Here is a 19,045-nt window from a genome sequence, read left to right as displayed (position 1 = left end):
ACTCCTCAAAACTAGCGGAGCGACACCATTGACCCAGTCATGCACCTGAGCCCCCTTTCCTTCATCCTTCTCCTCTCACAGTCCTATGCTTGAGAATATACTGTAGATTGAATCAATATATTCCAAGTTCTCACTGTGCTTCAGGTTGGAACACTTTCTGCCATTACTTAGTGTGGGGTAAAAGATGTTCGTGTAATAAATTTTTCTCTGCTCAATATTAATCTGGCTGCCTGTTCCTGATTAAATATATAGCTAAAGTTCTCCCACCCTACTCTGGCTTACTGTTCTCCCACCCTACTCTGGCTTACTGCTGTAATGATAACAGTGGCCAGTGTGTGTGTGTGTGTGTGTGTGTGTGTGTGTGTGTGTGTGTGTGTGTGTGTGTGTGTGTGTGTGTGTGTGTGTGTGTGTATCATAGTGTATCATAGTGTATTGTGTGTTTACAGAGCCGACTGCTTGCTACATTAATACCACGGATGTGTGGAATGTATAACCTATTCTCATTATGCCCTCTCTTTTGTCTGAGCTCATTTAAACAGGCATTATCTAGCATACTTTATAGAAGGTGCAGCAGGATGCAAAAGACTATACAATAACTAAAACAATATCATTTGTCCACAGAATTCCAAAAATAAAAAGTGTGTGAAAGTCCAAGAGCAACTGCTTCAAAAGTCATGCCTGGCCAGGAGGAAAGCCAACATCACACTTTCTCTTTGGGGAACTTTTTATTTTTTCTTCTATTCAGTCACAGTCCAAGGAGGTGGAATGGTGGAGACCACGGATAGAGAGCTGACTTCTGGATAATCCAAAACTTCCAAAATATCGTAAACTACCACCGAGGGGAAAAAAGTAATTTGTAAAGGAATACATGATAGAAATTTTTATACATACTACAAAATCTTCAATCCAAAGAAAGTGAAATATACATATAAATAAATGGAATATGTTTCTCTTTTGCTCCTTTTAGACTCCATACTGTAGCAATAGCAATATTTTTTTCACAAACTTCCACACAAATGCACTTGTGCATGCTGTGGCCCCTCACCTCTCTCTTCGTCACTCTCCATGCGTGCTGCCTTTGGCCTCAGGATGAACCTACTGAGAGGGGCATCGGGTTGGCATTAGGCTGGATTAGTAACTCGGAGGCTGAGCTCAGACAACAACTTTCAGCCCCTTAATCAGCTATCTCTCCATGGCTCACAGAGCATGGAATGGCCAGATGTTCATCCCACTAAGGGAAAGGGGTGTGGGTTTTTCTGAACAGTGTCCATCCAGATGCATCGCAGACAATCATTTGTATCTGTCTGCCTACTTTTTAATTACATTTGAGCAACACATCAAACAATTTTGAGAACCTTCTATCTATTTATTCCTTATGTTATATTTAAAAACACATTGGCTCTTGGCTCTTTGGATGAGTGTCAACTTTTTTGTGGCAATGAGTGGCCATTTTAGTAGGAACACCTGTACACCTGCACATTCATTCACATTCAAGCAAACCATGTGGAAGCAGTATATGTATAAAAAAAAAAAGAAAAAAAAGAACAATGTATAAAAATTCATGCAGATACAGCTAGAGAGAGAGCCTCAGTTATTGTTCAGATTAAACATCAGAATGTGATTTACATACACAACAGTCTCTAGAGTTTATACAGAATGGTGCAAAAAAACAAAAAACATTCGGTGAATGTAGGGTCTGCAGACTGAACCACCTGGTTGATGAGATGTCAAAGGAAAATGACCAGACTGGTTTGAGCTGACAGGAAGTTTATAATAACTCAACTGTGGTGAGCAGAAAACTCAGATATAAAAAGACTCATCTATTGAATTTTTGCAGACTTAAAGTCTTTTCTTATTTGCGCAATTCTGTATAAACCTAGAAACTGTTGTGAAAACCCCAGTGTCTGGGTTTTTATACTGTATATATATTAGATAAGGTTGTACTGGTAGTGGTAGCTCAGTGGTTAAGGTGTTGGGCTACTGCTCAGAAGGTCATAGGTTTGAACTCCAGGTCCACCAAGCTGCCATAGCTGGGACCCTGAGCAAGGCCCTTAACCCTCAGTTGTAAGTAAGGGTGTCTGCTGTAAATGTACTGAATTTTCCATAGGCAACACTTTTTAAGCCTTCACATTTTAAACCTTCATCAGTGTGTGTTAACAAATTAGGATTATGATAATGATTATTTTTTATGAAAATATGAAAGGTAATTTTGAAGGCTTCTACACCATTAAAGTCTTTTGTACTGTACTGTGTTTCTGAAAGGATTAAAGCACAAAACAGAGGAATGACTGATTTATGTTAAGTGGATTATTCCAAGACAAACTGAAAAAGAAGGTGAGAAAAGTCTGAATGGGATTTTTAACTCTTCTGAATAGTGAATAAAGAGGAAAAATGACTGACTAAGACTTCCATAGTACTTAAAAGCAGAAGTACACAGCGTGCATGGAGGCATAAAACTACTGGCACGACTCCCAGGACCCTGACCGCAGACAGACCTCCCACTGTATACACCTGCTCCCCGACACACACACACACACACACACACACACACACACACACACACACACACACACACACACACACACACACACACACACACACACACACAGTGAGTATTTTTTTTCCAAATAATGATTACTCTTTTACAATATATTAACTAAATATTGTTAATCTGCATTTTCATTGTAGATTATCTCCTAATTAAAAGAAAATCAACTATAGCTCATTATTACAGTTTTCAGCTTTCAATACTACAGTTTTAACTCTGGTTTCATGTCATTTAAAAAGATCAGTTTTGCATCTAATATTGTCTGATATGCAGCTAAAGACTCATCATGTGCTTTCTTAATTTTTTTGGCCTATTTTATTGTACTGTATATATTTAACTGTCTTAAAGGATTTCAGTCTTGATGACAGGGCCTGTAAAAAAGAATTTGAGCCATTTGATTGACAAGCAATATAATTACACATGCATTTTTCATTAGTGACAAATTGCCCCTGTAGTGATCTCAAGCCAGTGATAGCTATAATTACAGCCATTTGTTGGGACACACAGACACAGACACAGACACAGACACACACACACACACACACACACACACACACACACACACACACACACACACACACACACACACACACACACACACACACACACACACACACACACACACACACACACACACAAAGAGTTTAAATTCATTACAAAGCTTGCTCCACTAAATTACAGGCTAAAAAATGTTTGCAACAATGTTGAATCTCTTTCATAAAATAAAAAAGGTCCTATAACTAGGTAAACATATGAAGACAGTTTTAGTTAAATACTAAACAACACTGTATTAATGTGCAAGGATGTCAGCAGACTGCAGAGCTCAGAAACGCCATTCATCTTCATGAACAAAGAAACTACAAGCTCTTCAAGTATGAGTATGCTCCTTAATTAAAACTATGCTACTGTAATTAATGAAACATAGCTGATCATTATTTTAGGTGAACACAAGCTACTAAATGTTTTACATGTACCTTTACATTTACAGCATTTTGTCGATGCCCTTATCCAGAGTTACTTACATTTATTGCATTATATTATCTGCATGTAGAAACTAATGTAAAGAACTTGCAGAATTTCACCCGATTTCCAAAATAATCTTCCATTTACAAGGTTATCATACCTTTTCTTTTCACCTTATCTCATTCACATGAGTTTAAATTTTAACAAACAACCCACATCCATCACTTTTCTAGTATGGACTTTTTTCTGAGGTCAGTTTATGGATTTCAGCAAAAAGAGAAAAAACAAAAATGAACAAGAAAAAAATATCTGCTGCTAATTCCAAACCCTAATCACCAAAAACTAGGGATATGTCAAATAACAGAAATTCAGTAAATGATGAAATCTTTTCCATAGAATTGTTTACTAAAAGTTAAGTGTTCTGATGACACCACTTTTGCACAGAATCTTTCAAAGCAGCCATTCAGCTGAGAAATCAGCCTACTTATCTCTGTATATGTGTATAAACAGCATTGTAAGCTGTTCTAATTGGCTGTGTGGTGTGTGATCCTAAAGGAAGCAGCTAGTGGTCAGTTTCGCCTGCTTTAACCACACACCAGTGTGTTACTGTTTGTTTTCTTTTCGGGGCTTTTGTTTGAGGCTGGAAATTTGGGATGGGGGTGCTGCTGCTGGTGGTGGTGGTGTGTGTGTTTGGGGGGTTTGGATGAGGTTGTGGTACAATTTTTCCAAGACCGGGGCAGGCGGAGTCGGGATACAATACAATAACAGCCCCTGTTCTATGCTGCACAAAGGCCTGTCCATGTCAATTAGATAGAGGCGTGTTGGGGTGACTGGGTAATAGTTTATTTCGTGCTTGCAGAGAGAGTGGCCTCTGGAGAAGTGTCAGTCAAAGCCTGAGTCCAATTTAAGGTAGAAAAGCTGAAAACAGAAGTATGAGCACCATAGAGTAGCAACACACATTTCTCTCTCCCTGTATATACAGTATATATACAGAGAGAGAAAAAGAGAAAAATATGTGTTGCTGCTCTATATGTGTTTTGCTACTATTAAACCTAATGTATTACTATTAAAGCTTCACAATCAAAGCAAAAAACACATTTTCTGTTAATAAACTTTAATTTGATCACATGCCCCCCCCCCCAAAAAAAAGATCACAGTGCTGTATTAAGGTCATTAAGAGTCTATATACTCTTAGTATAAGAGTAAGTATGAGTATATACTTACCCTGTTCACGAATTCTTACCCATTGGAGTATGTTAGATATTTTAAGGGCGTTTACTCTTTGTGTTACACATAAAAGATCACAACCTTGATCATGATGATTACACATTCACTGTAATTACTGTGGTAAACCCTCTTAGTTCCAGCTGAGTGTTTAGTCTCTGTGTTCAGTCATAGGACTGAGTGAGAGATCAAATGCATATGTCAAATTCCGCTGGTGCTGAACTAATGAAGATTTATGAATCTTTTCGACATACAGGCAAGACATCATTTCTCTCATTCATTATGTGTGGGTGGGAGGGGAGATTTCCACCTCAATAGGACAGCTCTACATGCTAACAAATAAAAAGCTCAGTTTTCTGTTGGTTTAACTCGTTTTTCCTCTGCCCCCCTCTCTCTCTCTCTCTCTCTCTCTCTCTCTCTCTCTCTCTCTCTCTCTCTCTCTGCACGTGTAGACTCTGCTTTGTTAATCATAATCCGCTGTGAGGAGCCTACTTGTGTGTCTCACTCCCCCGTCCCACACTGACCACTTCCTGTTTGACCTCATGAGATACGACAGGCGTAAAAATAATGATGAACACCTTGGTTGCTGTTGACCTGTCCTGACTCACCCTCAACTCATTCACTCCACATGATAGGTACAGCATCCACTTAACTGAGCACCACACACACACACACACACACACACACACACACACACACACACACACACACACACACACACACACACACACACACACACATACACACACACACACACACACACACACACACACACACACACACACACACACACACACACACACACACACACACACACACACACACACACACTCAGTGGACAAAGACACTCTGATTCTCAAATTATAAATGGAGTTTACCACGGCTTTACCACGGCTTTCTCTCTCAGGGGATCTCTCTCTTTAGTCATAAACAAAATAAATGAAAACTATTTTTATAGCAAACATTATAAAAAAACATTTTTTAACAGGTATTTTTGTTGGATTGGGACACATTCTGCACAAGTATATACAGCAGTTACACACCACCTTCTGGTATTACAGCATACAGTCAAACCATCATAGTTTGAGTTCTTATTATAAAATTTGTAGCAAATTTTCACAGATCATTATATATTTTGTCAGAACCATGAAATAGACATGGGCATAGACATGGATTCCATATTTCAGTAGGAATACATGGGATCACTATAGCATAGATTTAGCATAGCAACCAGCTAGAAACACCCTAGCAACTAACTGGAATATCATAGCAACTCTATTGCAAACAGCTTGGTTAGGATATCAACACACTAGCAACTCAATAGAATGTCCTCTAACCCCTGACAACACCCTAGCTACCACATGCGAAACTATTGCAACCACCTAGCAACACACTAGCTACCGCTTAGAATATCGTAGCAACCACCTGGCAACATCCAAGTAACCATTTTGGATAGCATAGCAACCATCTGACACCATCCTTATAACCTGTTGAAACACTACCCCAATCACATAGTAACAGCCTAGCAACCAACTAGAATACCATAGTAACGACCTAGCAACAACATAGCAACAGACTGGGCTATCATAGTAACAATTTACCATTTTAATGCTTTATCATTTGAACATGTTTTAACCTTTTAACCATAAAACATGGTTCAATTCTTTTTAACAATTCCTTTTAACTTTACGCATCATAGCCTTTTAGAATTTTAGACTTTTAACCTTTACACACTTAACTGTTAAACACTTAATTGTTTTGAATTGAGTGATAGCAAAGAACTAATAATGTTGAACACTTTCAGTGTGTTTAGGGAGCTCTGTATATATTGATAACCTTTATCTTAAAATCAGTTTATATATTGCACTAATTATATAAATGTAGTGTTTTCTTTTTGTCAAGCAGGTTTGCTGACTTTTTTAAGTTCAGTTGAGTTCAAAAAGACTCAGATATCAACAATTGCCAGAATTAAATCAAGATATTTTTGGTATCTCAAATAATGCCACATTTCAGAAGAAGCTGTTAAGATGCCAAGGAATGAGTCAGCATTGAGAGCTCACCACACTAAACATGTCTCTGAAATTAAGTTAAATGATCTTAACACTGCATTGGTTTTAGAAACCTGGGCTCTGGTCTGTAAAGCATGACACAGTGAGTGTGACTAAGGTGTGGGGGTCGGGTTCAGGCCCAGACAGCGCTGAGTGCCGTGCCTCACTGAGGTGGTGGGCTGCTGCTCTGTGCTTAGCATTAGGAAAGCAATGTAATACTTTAATTACAGCCCTTTATCACTCACTCTGCAGTTCTCATATTTCCCTCCTCTCAAACATGTAGCAGCTCGCTTACAGCTGCAGGCACAGCATCTCCCAGCAAAACACACACACACACACACACACACACACACACACACACACACACACACACACACACACACACACACACACACACACACACACACACACACACACACACACACACACAAGAGATACCAGGTTAGAGACCCCTGGAGAATTCTAGTGCAAACTTAAAGGCTCAAAAATCTGAGAAGATGTTTGTTCAGACTCAGAGACCAGTGACAGGTTAAACCATTAAGAAATATCTCCTGTATTGTCTTTAGACCAAAAGAATTAATACATTCTTCTGTATAACTTTCTTGAACTTCAATTTATATTTTTCCACCTTTTCTCTATATTGTGAATTATTAGAGAAATATCTGATCTGATTGACAGTTTTATACTAATATGCTTCCTGATCTTACAGGGTTTTAAAGCACAGAGATAAGCCTCAGTCTTTTTGCTTGTAGCCCCTCCATTTTTAACTGTCCCAGGAACTAAGATGTGACAGTTAAAACAGAGTGGACGATAATCTAGGTTATAATTTAGCTTTGATGACTTACTCACGCCGCTGCTAACTCAGGATCTGGCATTGGGGTAAACGGCTGAGTGAACAAAAAAAATACATCATGCTGTCTGCACTGAAAAATGAGATGTTACAATAAAGTGTCACTGCTGTCATTATTTCCACAGAAAACTAGCTGTGACTTTGACATGAATTGCAGCATTCTATCACTATCGGTTGCTTTCACAAGTAGATGCTTGTATTGTATTCCGGCTTACTTCTAAGCATGGGGTGAATTGAGATTTAGGAGAAGACGTCAAAGCTGTACTTGATTAAGTGCTGACAATGTAGAAACAATACGTTTTAAATATGTCCACTTATGTGAATTACTCCCTATTAATTTTATGTGAATGTGATGACATTTTTTGAACATCTGTGTCCTAAGGGCTTTCTAAAACATTTTATTCAGACTCTTGCTCATTCACATGGCTAAAGTAGTTCTCAGAACATGGTGTTCTTATATAGTAGTATATTGGCACTTCACAGAGTTGGGGTGGGGGCAGACAAGTAATGATGGGGATATTCCACTGTGTAATCCTTACTTTGAGGAGTCTTCCTGTGAGGTATATGTCAGACTGAATCTTTATGAATCTCTCTCTCTCTCTCTCTCTCTCTCTCTCTCTCTCTCTCTCTCTCTCTCTCTCTCTCTCTCTCTCTGCTGTATGTGTGGAGCCCTTCTCTGCTTCTCCAACTCCTGGGTGGCACTGCCCTTCTTGTTCAGGGAATTTCTTACTGGGAGTTTTCTCCTAATCTCCAAACGACCAGTTGGGTTCTTCCCAGCATTTATTCAAACAGCCTGAAAGAAGGAAAGACAAAAGAAGGAAGTTAGCCCCTTCTCTCTCTCTCTCTCTCTCTCTCTCTCTCTCTCTCTCTCTCTCTCTCTCTCTCTCTCTCTCTCTCTCTCTCTCTCTCTCTCTCTCATTGTCTCTCTCCATAACTTGGCTTATTGGGTACATGAGGATTGGTATGACATATACAGAACAATAATAGCATTGTTTCTGTGCCTCTCTATATTAATACAGAGGTTTCAGCCATGTTATCTCTGCTGAGGGCTTGGCTCTTTACCAGAGATAATATCCAGTGAGAAAATCTCACACTTTCTTTATGTCTTTCTCTCTGGCTCATCACAGGATATTGACCTGTATACGTACTACATCATAAATTCTGTTTTTACCCAAATACCCCCCAACACGCACACAGGATTAAATGTTCAGAGACTCTCCTTAACAGATATTTTTCAGACAATGAAGACTGACATGTTACTCATAACATTGTGGGCTATCAACATAAAGACCGTGAGTTGTTAGTCTTAACTTTTAAAGTAAAGTAAACAGAAATTATTTTACAGAGTACTGTGCAAACGTTTTACGCACATGCAAATGATGTCCAATGATGAAACTAAAGATTTATACATAAAAAAAAATACTATAAAGTGCAAAAAACATCAATATTTAGTGTGATAACTTTTTGCATTTTGCATCAGTCTCTCGTCCACTGACCATGTTGGAGAAACTTCCACCATTCGTCTGGAGACTTTGACCATTGTACCTACTTTATTTTACTTTATTTAGTTTATTTATTTATTTGTTTGTATGTTATTTGCTTAAACATCAAACAGCCTTCGTTATGTTTCTGTCATAAAAGTAGTCTTTTATGTAATGATATATTCTTAACTGATGTACAAACATTTTTTGTGACATAAATTTTTTAATGAAAAAATTAAATATTATTGCCTTAAAAAATTCAGTCGAACAACTCATCCATTATGATAAAATAAACCATAACAAAATTTCTACTAAAAAGATGCTTTTTTTTTTTTTACTGTACTGCATATTGATAGCAATGATTAAAAGCCAAGGATTTAACTGCACCTTATTAATAAATAAAAACACCTGTTTATCTGTTCTGATGAATGCAATTTGCTGAACAGATTTACATTACAAATTTGCAGAGCTGATATGAACTCTAGAAACATATATATAAATATATATAGCTCTCTGTGCCTCAGGATTACTAGCTAATTTCAGGGTACCTACAGTATTTTATATGCTCTTTGACAGGTCAAAACATGGCTTTTCAATGCTTCTTTGGTTGTTTCATGGTTAATAGTCCTACTCAGAACCTTTCTCAGAACATTTAACTGTATTTGTTTTCTAGATCATTTAATTGATCCAACAAAGGAACAACTGATCTGAACTTTTCTTTCTTTCTTTAGAACTGTGAGATAATTTAACATTTTAAAGTTTGCATTAATTGTGTCAATATTTATGTGTGATGCAAATTTAAGATGTGTTTAAGATGTGTTTAAAATGAAAAGACTTTAAAAGAATTTAAAGTTTAGATTTTTTTTTCCAAGTCTATATTTTATGAAACGTACAAAAGGTCAGAGAACACATAAATAATAATACATACCAATACAAACATCAAAATAGACAAATAGTATTATACAAGAGATTTATGGATCCAAAAATTGTAAAAACTTTAATTTTCTTAAAAACAGGGGTAATATCTGCATGTTCTTAAAAACTAGGAAAATGTCCAGTTTTTTTGAGGTTTGTCTGAACAAAGTTTCAAATAATTCTGAAGATTAACTGAGTGTCATGTATGCAGAAATGCTTTTGTCATCATAACTTATATACCAAATACAAAACATATCTTTGTCCTCTGAAACAGACTACAAAAATACATAATTTAATATAAATATATAGATTTTAAAATAACTATATAATGTACAAAAATACACATTAAAACACAGTGGTAAAGAGAGACAGAAATAGAGATAGAGAGAAAGGCTGGTACCGCTGATAGCACTAATGATTAAAATCAACCCATTTTCATTTCCCACCAATTACAATTTTGGATTTAGACATATTTAGGCTGCATCTTCTAAGTTTCCTCAGAAACACAAAGAACCATTAGTGCATTAAATGAATAAAGTATTGGTCCATAGAGTGTATCTAAAGTGTGAGTTATCTAAACTAGAATATAAACAACAAAAAATATATTTGGACTAAAAATCTGGAAGGCAGTGAAATCCATGATGCACACAGCTGACCATGAATCATACTTTCATTGAGTTAATGCCATTTACACATATGTATTTTGCTTAAGAGTCTCCCAAGCTGAGCTTCAAGTGTCACGCATTGAGAGTGACAGTCACGCATTTCGGTTTTTTGTCACGCTCTCCCGCCACACATTGTATTTCTCACGCAGAAAAACTTTTTGACTATTTATCATATATTTAATAAGCCGCAGCGCCCAAAATGTATCAGTCCGCACCGCTGTCTCTATGGGTCAAGCGCGTCTCCCCTGGAGTTTTAGTAGAGCCTGTCACTTATCAGCCAATCAAAAAAAGAGGCTACACAATAGCCAATCAGAAAATAGCACTATTGTATATGGGTAAGATTTAACGCAACAACCAATGAAAAAAAAAAACATATTCATTAGCGAAGGTATTTTCGATGGTCGTTTTAAACAAAACCTCAACACGAAACAGCTTGTCTTTGGACGGGACATTGTCCTCAATCATGACCCTAAAAATGGCTTGGCTTGAGCCGAACTGTTTTAAATGGGAGACAACTTTACATATGATAAAGGAGTCCAAAAAGGCAACAAGCGCTCACAATAAACAACACCAGTCATAATCTCTCTCTCTTTCTCTCTCTCTCTCTCTCTCTCTCTCTCTCTCCCGCTCACACACACACACACACACACACACACACACACACACACACACACACACACACACACACACACACACAAATTAATAAATGGAAATTGAACAAATACTTTGTATTTGGTTAAAATGTGGTCAGTGATCCTGGCGAAACTCTAGGTGTGCTGAATAACGTGTTTATACAGATCACTGCAATTATTTAGTACCGAATATATGTATTAAAAACTTGCTGTTTTCATTTCAGGACTATGAGAAAATGTCTGTAAAAACGCCAGACTCAGAGCTGCCACAATGAAGACGTTGAGTAATTATAACTCCGTGCTATCTCTCGGGTATATGAGATTGTTCACGCTGAAGCTGTTGTAGAAGTGGCCGTTGTACTGCGCACTTTGGGCGCCACCGAACGCGCTCGAGTACGTGGGCCTACTCGCGTGCATATTGGGGTCATTTTGCTCCCCGGGTGGCGCGGCGTCGGTCGCAGAGGCGGCGTGATACGGACTTAAAGCGCTTATGTTCCGACTGGACAGCTCGTTGATTAACCCCAGAGAGCCCTGTCTAATGGCCGGCCCCGGGGCCGAGCTCATTCCGGACATGGTGCTGAAGAAAGTGTTGAAGCAAGGCGCTGACGCAGGAGCCGCTGGAGACGCGCTTCTGTGGCTCTCATTGGTTGCTGAGTCTATTTCCGGAGACACGTCCCCGCCCATGTTGGCGCCATCAGGTGATTTAACACCTGCAATAGGACGGCCATCCTCGGCCTTAGTACCGCCGGAAAGCCCGGTGCCCGCTTCTGACCTGCGCTTCCTTTTTCTGCGGAAGTTTCCGTTGTCAAACATTTTTTCGCAGTTTGGGTCTAAAGTCCAATAGTTTCCTTTTCCTAGGAAATACAGAGAGAATCCAAAATGCTTAGACACGACATATGATATATAAAGAACGCAATTTTAGCCCCAAATGTATCCAAATGATAATAATCATTTATTTTTATAAATGATTATAGGAATTTTTATACAAGAAAAAACTGTTCAAACTCTGGCTTCTGTGGCACTTCTCATTTAATAATGATTTAGTTTAATTATATATATTCGTGTGTGTGGTGTTTGTGGTTAAATTAACACCTAATTTGGCTTCACATTGGCATTTTTACTTAATAAGTTAATAAATGTATTGTTCAGTAATAAATGGTGATGAACATGATGTTCTAAGTTTGTTAAACATTAACTGCTGTAACACTGAGTGCATCCACTTACCTGGATCATCCTCATCGCGTGGGACTTTCTTGAAGCAGTCGTTCAGAGAGAGGTTGTGTCTGATGGAGTTCTGCCATCCCGCTTTGCTCTTCTTATAAAACGGGAAGTTGTCGGCCACGTACTGGTAGATTTGACTCAACGTGAGCTTTTTCTCGTGCGCGTTTTGGATGGCCATGGCGATGAGAGCAGAGTAGGAGTAGGGAGGGCGCACCAGCTTCAGCAGCTCCTCTTGACTTGCGATGGAGAGCCAGCCGAGGTCAGGACCAGCAAAGCCGGGTGAGTTGGCGAGATACTGCCTTTGGGAGCCGTAGGACGGTGAGATAAACGACGAGCTGCTGTTTCCGTGTAGGTATGATGGTGAGGAGTTCACTGCGGGACCGTTAAGCCACAGGTAAGGGTTTGGGGTAGCCGCGTACTCTCCGAGGCCGTAGCCGGCTGGCCTTTGCGCGCTCGCTACACTCTGCTGGTGGTAAACGAAGTTGTCGCAGTACACGGCCATGTCTGCGGCGTCGTGCGCGCTTTTGGGCTGGAGAGGACTCGCGGCGGGGGCAGAACTGTGGTGGATCTGCGCGTCCACGGTGTTCATCATGTCCTGTCACAGCAAATCCCACAGCGGACGCACACTCTGTCTCCGGCAAAGCGCGCGTTCTCACCGGTTTCCTTCGCACACACACACACACACACACACACACACACACACACACACACAAGCGACACCTGACAACAACAAGTGGTTTTAGATGAACTGCAGTGGATGTGTAGGCATTTATAAAGGGAGTTTTTACCGGCAGCTTCAATACTCCCAGCCTATAGGAATTAGCGATCAGATCCGGGGGCGTGGTTACTTCAGTGGAGAAGATTCATTCATAAGCAGCGTGCCGAGTGAGAATACACAACCATTTGTGCTCAGTAAATTATACACCTTTATTTGGCAGTGTGTATGTAAAGACCTGCAGCATTACAGATTCTCATGTCCATAGAGACTACAGGGCTTTATAGGCGAACTGAAACTTTTGTTAACATTCATTAACATGCCTTCTGTCCTGGTGGGACCACAGTTCAGCTTTTTACAATCGTTTTTAAAGAAGAAAAAAGAAAAAGCAAACACTTAAACGAAAGATTAATTTAAATGTGTCGATGTGGTTGGACATTTTGCTCTTAAATAAACACCGAAGATCTTCTTATTTCGCACATTAGAAATGTCAGCATGTTACATTAGTGAACTGTGAGTATGAATGAAAACATCATCGTACTGTCATCTTCTCTAAAGACAATGGGTTTTTGGATGCGAAATAAAAACAAAAAAAAAATCGAATTTATTAACGACAAAACCAAGACCTCATGCAGATGATCTGAGTTAATACTTTAAAAGCGATGGCGAGATCCCAGTTAGCTTAGAAAAATGGAAAACTACTTTATTTGATAAAATGCTGAGTACAACATATTGTTGTCATTTTGTTTTACTTAAACTTATCATACTCACTCACGCACAGGGATTTTTACATTCTTATAGAAACACTAAAGATTTGTATTGCCTCAGTAGGTCTCTGCAACTGCAAACTGGCTTATTACTCACACTGAGTAACTTTTACGCAAAACAGTTACAGATCTCCTGCATGGTCAGTTTTCAAGGTTTCAAGGTGAGTTGGGTCATTTTTAATTGAGAAAACCCTGATTATAGAACACACACAGGTATATTTAAATCAAGTCTTCTAATATATATATATATATATATATATATATATATATATATATATATATATATATATATATATATATATATATATATATATATATATATATATATAAAGTCAGTAGTATTAGGGGCTAGTAGTATTATTGCTGCCCTCCTAAGAGCATTGGATGATTGTGGATAAGGATCAGCAAATGCCGAACTGTTCTTGAACATCCAACAACATATAATACTAAATACATTATTAGAAAATATATAATGTTCAATATTTATTCTATGCAAACCTATATATTTCAGGTTGCCAGATTCGTAAATAATTGTGTGAATCAATTCGGATCTCAGATATAAACCGTGTGAACTCTTACACAAATACACATAGGCGGCTAATTTTGCAAAATACACATTGAATTATCATTATTTTTCACTTTCTCATAAAAAGAGATATATTTGACCAAGCCTTGGCATTTTATTTTCCTACGTCATGTACCTCACACAGAGAGGGATAAGGGGATTTAGCAGTGTATTTTATTGAGTTGGAGGAGGAGGAGGTCTGAATACAAAAGATTTTGTGGGATCTGATTGTAACAGGGAATGTAAGAGAAGTGAGATTAACTGTAGATTCCCATACAACAGCAAGAGAAGTTGAATATGAGACCATGACCATGGATTAGAACAATTATTCGTAATCTTCAAGATCAAATTATAATTAAAAGCAGCTGGCAAGTATATAGACAGGGTACCAATACATTTGGAGGCGAGTGGATACGTGCAAGTATCCAAACATACAAACAGCAGGCTGAACACAAGAAGCCAGCTGCAAGTATTTTACAAGACTTTGCTGGATACTTTTCCAAACTAAATTCTATATTAGGGGGTATAATTTAAATAATATATACTATAAACAAATAACAGATTTATATATAAACTAAAAAAAACAAAACAATGACAGCGTTTAATTACTAAATAACATGCATAACAGTCATCCTAAACGACATTATTATGATGATGCAGACAATGGAGTATCCTACTACTTATATTACTACTACAACTGCTACAAATGGTATCTTCCTCCTCCTCCTCCTGCTCCTCCTCCTCACTACAACAACAAACAACAACAACAACAACAACAACAACAATAATAATAATAATAATAATAATAATAATAATAATAATAATAATAACCTTCGAATTTTAATCATCACACCTGTGATTAAAATAAATTAATTATCAGTTAATATAAAGAGTTTGCTTCACTTTTAATCTACAATATTCAATTGGGTTATTTTCAATGTATCAGACCATATTTTATTTAACCTTGTAAAGACAAATCTGATCAGTGTTCCATTATGTGCTGAGAAAAACTGCTTACAGTTAAGTGGACATTTTACAACACAGAGTTCTACTCGGTTATGAAAGAAAGAAAGAAAGAAAGAAAGAAAGAAAGAAAGAAAGAAAGAAAGAAAGAAAGAAAGAAAGATTTCTTAATTTGCCTAAATATATGAAAAATTACTAATTATAATTAAGAAATGTTAAGGTATTTTATCATGAGTATTATGACTATTTAGATGTTGTTATTTATTAATAATGAATTTCATAATGAGTATTAGATAGTTATTATAAAGCCTTGCATACAAATTCTTATCCGTTAAAAAGGTGGAAATGTTGGAATTTGGAGACATATATATCAGAAGTGGAATTTGGAGACAATTTCAGTGTTGATTTGAAGAAATGCGCATTATAACTCCATATTGCGGTTCAGGCTGTGAGAGAAAATGAATGGCGCCACCTTGTGTCTACGTTTGGTACGTATGAACTGAATGTACTCTATATACAGAACCTATATATCGCTTTATCTTGGTGACATAAACTATATTATATTCTACAAATAATATATAACATTTGTGGACACTTACCTATACTTGCTTTTGAACACAGCTTTCCAGATTTGGTGTCTTCTTTTCTGTTATAATAACCTCCAGTCTTCTGTTAAGGATTTCCAGTATTTTGGAGTGTGATTTTTGTGGGATTTCTGCTAATTCAGTCACAAAATCATTAATCACACTGATGTATGATAAGAAGACTAGGTGATGTTCCAGATCATCCCATATGTGTTAAGTGGGGCTGAAAACATTTAGCTCTTCAACTCCATGGAGCTCACTTTGTACACAGAGGCAGTGAAGGGAAACTGTAGCACTACAGCATATAAAGACTAATATGAGCCTTATTGTCACTGTGAAACTCTAGGGTACCGTCTGCCATATGATGGATTTGTCATCTGTTTACTTGGTTAACTGCAATTAATTTAAATGGTGACTATGTTCTGCACAGTTTGGTACCTTAAACAAATAAGAAAAAAGTCCAAATTGGATCTACACTGCATATACAGTGGATAGAAAAAGTCATAATGTATTATGTCAGAATGTTTTTCTTGTTGAAAGGTAGCAAAAACAGGGCATCAACAGTGGCAATACAAAAAAAAAAAAAAGAAAAGAAAAAAAAAAAAAACAGAACATCTCCCCAAAACAAATGAAAAGACAAGAAGAAAACTCATCAGGGAGGCTGTCAAGAGAGCCACAGCAACATTAAGGGAGATGCAGGAATATCTGGCAAGTATTGTTCAATCCCTGCCTGTGAAAACAATCTCTCATATATTGTATGGTGTGTCTGGGCTATGGAGTACTGTGGCTATGGACAGGCCTGTCACCCCAAGCCATGTGACACAATGCGTTATGATCCGACTTTTTTCTACATCAGGCTCATAAATCACTATACTAAAACTGGTTATGGCTTTCTTTTGCTAAAAATAGAGGGAATCATGTATATTTACATCATTGTTTACTATTTTTCATCTATCAGCATGATAACAATCCAAAGCAGTAATCCAAGTCAACAAAGGAATGCCTTCAGAAGAAGAAAATCAAGGTTTCATAATGGCACAGTCAGAACCCAGATCTCATCCAATCCAAAACCTGTGGAATAATTGAAGAGAGCAGTGCACCAGAAATCTCCTCACAATCCAAAGCATTTTTGCAAGGAAGAGTGGAATAAAATGACCATATCAAGACATGCTAGCAAAACATTGATTCCTGAGTTGACTTGGATTTGTGCTTTGGATCATTATCATACTTGTATATCATATCATACATTATCATACTTGTATCATACAGAAGCATGTTTTTTTTTTTGGTCAAAATAGTAAAATATGGAAGGAATCATGATTCCTGTCACGAGGTGACACGGTGAGACAAAGGCGAGTGAGGATCCAAATGCAGTTTAACGGTTTTTACTAAACAAAACACAAACAAACACGCAGGCAACACGGAACAAACAGGAAACGGGAACACGGACATGCACACACCAACACCAAAAACGACCAACAACATTGAAGTGAACAGACAGAGTATATATGGTGAACGAGAACCAATCCCAAAACAGAGACAGACAAGGACTAAGACAAAACACCTGGGGAAGAGAATGAATGTAATTAGTGTCCATGGTAACAGATAGGTGGGCGGGGTCAACAATTAACATCAGGGAGAGACGGCAGACAGAAACAAGGGGAAAACACAGACAGACACATTACAGAGCCCCCCCCCTACGAGCGGCTTCCAGACGCTCCCAAGTCCACAAAACCCAGTTCAGGCGGGTGGAGCGAAGGCGCAACCAGGGTGGGAGGGCGGGTCGGGTTTGTGTAGTGGTGGCGCCCGCCGAGCAGGAGGCCGGGGTGGCGCCAGCCGAGCCGGAGGCCAGGGCGGCGCCGGCAGAGCCGGAGGCCAGGGCGGCGCCGGCAGAGCCGGAGGCCAGGGCGGCGCCGGCAGAGCCGGAGGCCAGGGCGGCGCCGGGAGAACAGGAGGCCAGGGTGGTGCCGGAGGCAGAGCAAGAGACCAGAGCAGGATCGGAGACCAGGGTGGTGCTGGAGGCGGAGCCAGAGACCAGAGCAGGACCGGGGACCAGGGTGGTGCTGGAGGCGGAGCCGGAGGCCAGAGCAGGACCAGAGACCAGGGTGGTGCTGGAGGCGGAGCCAGAGACCAGAGCAGGACCGGAGACCAGGGTGGTGCTGGAGGCGGAGCCGGAGGCCAGAGCAGGACCAGAGACCAGGGTGGTGCTGGAGGCGGAGCCAGAGACCAGAGCAGGACCGGCGACCAGGGCGGTGCTGGAGGCGGAGCCAGAGACCAGAGCAGGACCGGAGACCAGGGTGGTGTCGGAGGCGGAGCCAGAGACCAGAGCAGGACCGGAGACCAGGGTGGTGTCGGAGGCGGAGCCAGAGACCAGAGCAGGACCGGAGGCCAGGGTGGTGTCGGAGACGGAGTCAGAGACCAGAACGGAGTTGGCAGCCAGGGTGGTGCTTTGGGCCTATGAACAGGGACAGGAGGTAGAAGGGCTGGCAAGTCCAGCGAAGCAAAACACAGGAAAACAGAAACATGCATAGGTTCAGGCCAGGCAGAGAGTTCAGGTGGTTTGGGTGTCATGATGTCGACCGCGTCCTCTGACTCAGTCATTTCGGTCGACCCGGCCGATTCGGCTGGTTCCGTCAGCTCGGCCGGTTCCGTCGACCCGGTCGGTTCGACAGGTTCCGTCGACCCGGTCGGTTCCGCGGGTTCCGTCGACCTGGTCGGTTCGGCAGGTTCCGCCGACCCTGCAGGTTCCGTCGACCCGGTCGGTTCGGCAGGTTCTGTCGACCCTGCAGATTCCGTCGACCCGGTCGGTTCCGTCGACCCGGACGGTTCGGCAGGCGCCCTCGGCCCGGTTGGTTCCGTTGACCCGGACGGTTCTGCAGGTTCCGTCGACCCGGTCGGTTCCGT

The 19,045-nt window shown here is 39.7% G+C and overlaps 1 protein-coding gene across 1 annotated transcript; it reads right to left on the bottom strand.

Annotated features, from left to right (window-relative positions):
* Positions 1-11,477: 11,477 nt before the first annotated feature.
* foxi2 (forkhead box I2) lies at positions 11,478-13,243 on the bottom strand. The gene is made up of 2 exons (XM_027142238.2): positions 12,551-13,243; positions 11,478-12,180 (listed from the first exon to the last, which is right to left on the bottom strand). The coding sequence occupies exons 1-2, from the start codon at positions 13,137-13,139 to the stop codon at positions 11,615-11,617; spliced, it is 1,155 nt and encodes a 384-aa protein (XP_026998039.1). The 5' UTR covers positions 13,140-13,243; the 3' UTR covers positions 11,478-11,614.
* Between the last annotated feature and the right edge of the window lie 5,802 nt (positions 13,244-19,045).

Source organism: Tachysurus fulvidraco, chromosome 4, assembly GCF_022655615.1.
Source record: "Tachysurus fulvidraco isolate hzauxx_2018 chromosome 4, HZAU_PFXX_2.0, whole genome shotgun sequence".
In the NCBI taxonomy this organism is placed as follows: Eukaryota; Metazoa; Chordata; class Actinopteri; order Siluriformes; family Bagridae; genus Tachysurus; species Tachysurus fulvidraco.
The sequence above is the reverse complement of the archived record's forward strand: the minus strand, read 5'-3'. Positions and strand labels throughout refer to the sequence as shown.